Source organism: Temnothorax americanus, unplaced genomic scaffold (genome assembly GCF_048541705.1).
Source record: "Temnothorax americanus isolate GAGA-0224 unplaced genomic scaffold, ASM4854170v1 Scaffold355, whole genome shotgun sequence".
NCBI classification, from domain to species: Eukaryota; Metazoa; Arthropoda; class Insecta; order Hymenoptera; family Formicidae; genus Temnothorax; species Temnothorax americanus.
In genome coordinates this window covers 1-4,118 of record NW_027509500.1, presented here as the reverse complement: position 1 = coordinate 4,118, position 4,118 = coordinate 1, and the positions used below count along the sequence as shown (strand labels likewise).

The following is a 4,118-nucleotide window of genomic DNA, read 5'->3' as shown; positions in this document are numbered from 1 at the left end:
AATAATCAATGCTAGTGCAAGTTAGCTCTCTAATACAAAAATTGTTGCAACAATTGATTATAATTTACATGCAGGTTTTACATTAGAAAGGGCAATGTTATTATTAAACTGTAAGGCTGTTTATGATCCATTAATGTCTCATACTTGCATATAATCATTTTGTAATAAATTTATAATCTGTGCTTTTAAAATAATATGTCATCTACAAAATATCATAGAGAGTCTTTCCATTGTTAAAACATGCATTGCAACATCATATATTTTGTGTTGTAGCGTTATTCCACCATATCAAAGTCAAATATGATTGCACAGGAATGGAATAAAGAGGGTGATAAAGAGTTTAACAATGGCAATTGGTCCAAAGCCATAAGTCACTACACAACGGCAATTAAACTAGCAACAGACGACGCTGAGAAGGGATTGTATTACAATAATCGAGCTGCCATATATTTTGAACAAGACGATTACGACAAAGTGATTAAAGATTGCAACAATGTGTTAAAGTTAAAAATATATCATAACTTTCGCATCACATTGATTCGCAGACTCTTTGCATTAATGGAGTTAGAGAGATTCGAGCAGGCATATCAGAACGTGGAGATTATTATTTCATCTTGCTCAAATGGCACATCTTGCTCAAATGATACGCTACCTCAGCTCATAAGGGAGCAATTTAGTGAATTTCCAGAGATATATATTAAAAACAAAGCAAGTATTAATGCCAAGATACATATATATAACTACAAAAATTTATTAACTTGCGAAACACGTACGTTAATTTGGATTAGATAATATAAAAATCTCTCTCTCTCTCATAACACATTTTTTATTCAATATATTTTAATAAGAGTTCTTATATTTCTCTTAATATATATCACATATAATTTGACATACGAATATGAGTTCTTGTCTCTCTTATTATACAATTATTTTTTCTTATTGTTTAATAATCTACACACTATATATGAGTACCTAAATATTACGTCATACAATTTTAATCTTTCACAGTTAATTTATATCTTTATTACAAATCATTATATTCAAATATACGCTTAATTTCGTTTTGCATTAGGTATCGCAAATGATAGATCTAGCATTTAACGTGAGAGCAAATAAGGAGGAACGTGAAAGCGCCATGATTACTCTGCTTATACTTGCACGTTGGAGAACTACCTACGAGATCTTCATGAAGGAAGTGGGAGAGAACGATAAAGTGATTTGTAGCGCAATTCGTATTGTAGACGAGTCATGCAAGAACAATGTTAGTCAAACTAAGTCAGCTATGATAAACGCAGTTTTGCCTTGGTGTCTGGAAATGATGAACAGCACGTTTACGGAGAGAGTCAACGCAACTGAATATTGTTTACTGGTAAATATTATCGAGTAGTATGTGTATAATTATAGCATACATGTATTTACAGTAATTGATTTATTGTAAAATTCTCGGTTTTAGAATGTATTGAACAACGGCATGAACGATGAACTCGATTCAAAACCCGACGAGACTTTGAGCAAGAAGCATAAGAAAGTAATTGACAAAATTCTGTCATGCTTGTTGGGTAAAATAGAGAATAAAACGGCAACAGGCATTGCTAGAGATACGTTAATAGAATTTATTACGTGTAACATTCATTTTACTGCGTTAAACTGGGCCAAACGATTGGTCGAGCTTCGCGGGTTGCAAAAATTAATGGAAGTGGCCAGTAAAATGGTGGAATTTAAAAACAAAATATCAATCGACATCACTTCTTCCACGCAAACTCTAATCAGTACGTACATAACAGAAATATATGAAAAGATGATATGCAGTGATGATGATAAAAAAACATTTATCAACGCCATTGACGAATTTATTGGAGATAAACTGCCTAAATTTGACACAGAATCCAAAGTATGAATTTTGTAATATTTTCGGTCTTTTCTAATTATTAAAATGTTTCAAAATAAAAAGGGGCGAATATCTCTTTAACAATAACATACCTATATGTATACTTGAGAAATTTAAACTCTATTTAAAAGCAGTAATGTCAAGGAAGATTTTATTTTCAATTGTCGATATTGTATATTCTGTAACTTACGTATTAAAATACAGTTATAACAGAGTTTAATCAAAATTTATTGAAGAATATGACTTTGCCATTTATCTTATTTTCTGAAGCACAGTTTATCAGAGATTTCTCCTATTTTCCATCAATATTAAATATTAAATAACTTTGTAGCTATCTTTATTCTTTTAAATCAAATATTGTTTCAAGCAATAATTTACAAATTGTTAATTGATTGTTTTGCAGGTGCGCATGGTACTTGCGATAACAACCTTAATATTCAGCCCGTTAGATGCTGTGGGAGTCGAGTCGATTGTGGCAGACGTTTTGCCTTGGTGTCTGGAAATGATGAACAGCAAATGTACAGAGAGAGTCAACGCATCTCAATATTGTTTACAGGTAAATATTATTTGACTAGAATGTAGATAGCATACACGTATTTCACTAATTAATTTATCGTGTAATTATGTTTTAGACTATATTAAAAACTTACAGCGGCATAAACGACGAACCCGATTCAATACCCGACGAGGCTTTGTGCGTAATGCATAAAAAAGAAATTGACTCGATTCTGTTGTGTTTGTTGGACAAAATAGAAAATAAAACGATAACATACATTGCTAGAGACGCATTAATAAAATTTATTACGCGTAACATACATTATACTGCGTTAGACTGGGCCAAACGATTGCTCAAGTTTGGCGGTTTGGAAACATTAATGGATATAGCCAGTCTATTGGATATTACGTCTTCCACGCAAACTATAACCAGTGTGTGTTTAGCAAAAATCGATGAAAACTTGGATGAAAATGATAAGGAAGAATTTTTCAACATCATTAATACATCTATTAGAGGATACTTGAGTTTGAATGACGTCGGATGTCATGTATGAATTTTGTAACTTTCGATCTTTCCCGATGACTTAAATTGTTTTAAAATGGAAGGAGCATATTTGTAACTATAGTATATTTGAGAAATTGTCGATATTGTATATTCCATATGTTTTAAATTAATATATGATAACAACAGAGTTTAATCGAAATTGGAGAATAATTTTCATTTATCGTATTTTCTGAAGCTTAATATACTCTTAATTACAGATTTCTTCTATTTTCAATCAAAGTTTAATAACACTAAAACTGTTTTCATTAAAAAAAAAATAATTATTGTTTCACAAATCGTAAAAATTCACAAATTGTTAATTGTTTGTTTTACAGATGCGTGCAATAGTTGCGATGACAACATTAACACTCGGTCCGTTTAATATTGCAAACGCAATTATTATTAAAAACAGATTTGATGATAGGATATTTTGTTTCTTGGAAGACAAAGGAAATGACTTATTGATAAAAAAAGTGATTTGCGAATTTATCTATGCCGTTGTAACCAAATATGACGAATTCAACACGTTCATACGTCGAGGTTTCACTATATTGCGGGATCTGTGTCATCTTGCCCTGAGTGATTCTAAGAACCCGGATAATTCTACGGATCTGGACAATTCTGAGAACTTGGATAATTCTGAGGACTCGAATGATTCTGATAACCTGAAAGATTCAATTCGGATTCGAGCGTTTGTGGGTATTTGTAAGATGACCAAATTTGAAGGGTTAAAAAGTGAATTGCAGGCTGTCCTTACGTTCGATAAGGAACATATGAGTAAATGGCGGAAGGTTTGCATACAATTCTTGACCAATTTTCAGAGAGATCTGAGAAAATGGGCTGTTGAAGGTCTGTCGTATCTCACTCTCGACCTCGGGGTCAAAAACGAGTTGATCAAAGACCAACGAGCCGTTAAAGCGATAATCGAGTTTGCCAAGATTGAAAATCAATCGATTCTCTATCAAGTGAACATATTGTTGGTGAACTTGTGCATCGCTTATGACAATTTTAATTTCCCATCCGAGAGGGAAATGTTTGTCAAGTGTTTTAATATTGATCACGTACAGACCGAGGACGACTACGTGCAAGAAAGACGGCGCGCGTTAGCGGAGGCCGGTGTGACCAGCGCTTTGGTGGGCCTCGCTAAAACAGGCAGCGAGAATAACAAGGAATTAATAGCCCGCGTTTTCA

At 32.9% G+C, this 4,118-nt stretch overlaps 1 protein-coding gene across 1 annotated transcript; it reads left to right on the top strand.

Annotated features, from left to right (window-relative positions):
* Window positions 1-1,078: 1,078 nt before the first annotated feature.
* On the top strand, window positions 1,079-4,111 carry LOC143901689 (protein unc-45 homolog B-like; the record flags this gene model as incomplete). The annotated part of the gene is made up of 5 exons (XM_077414120.1): window positions 1,079-1,369; window positions 1,454-1,891; window positions 2,292-2,444; window positions 2,521-2,931; window positions 3,263-4,111. Coding segments are annotated over exons 1-5 (2,139 nt in total), but the record flags the coding sequence as incomplete, so codon positions are not given.
* Window positions 4,112-4,118: the final 7 nt, after the last annotated feature.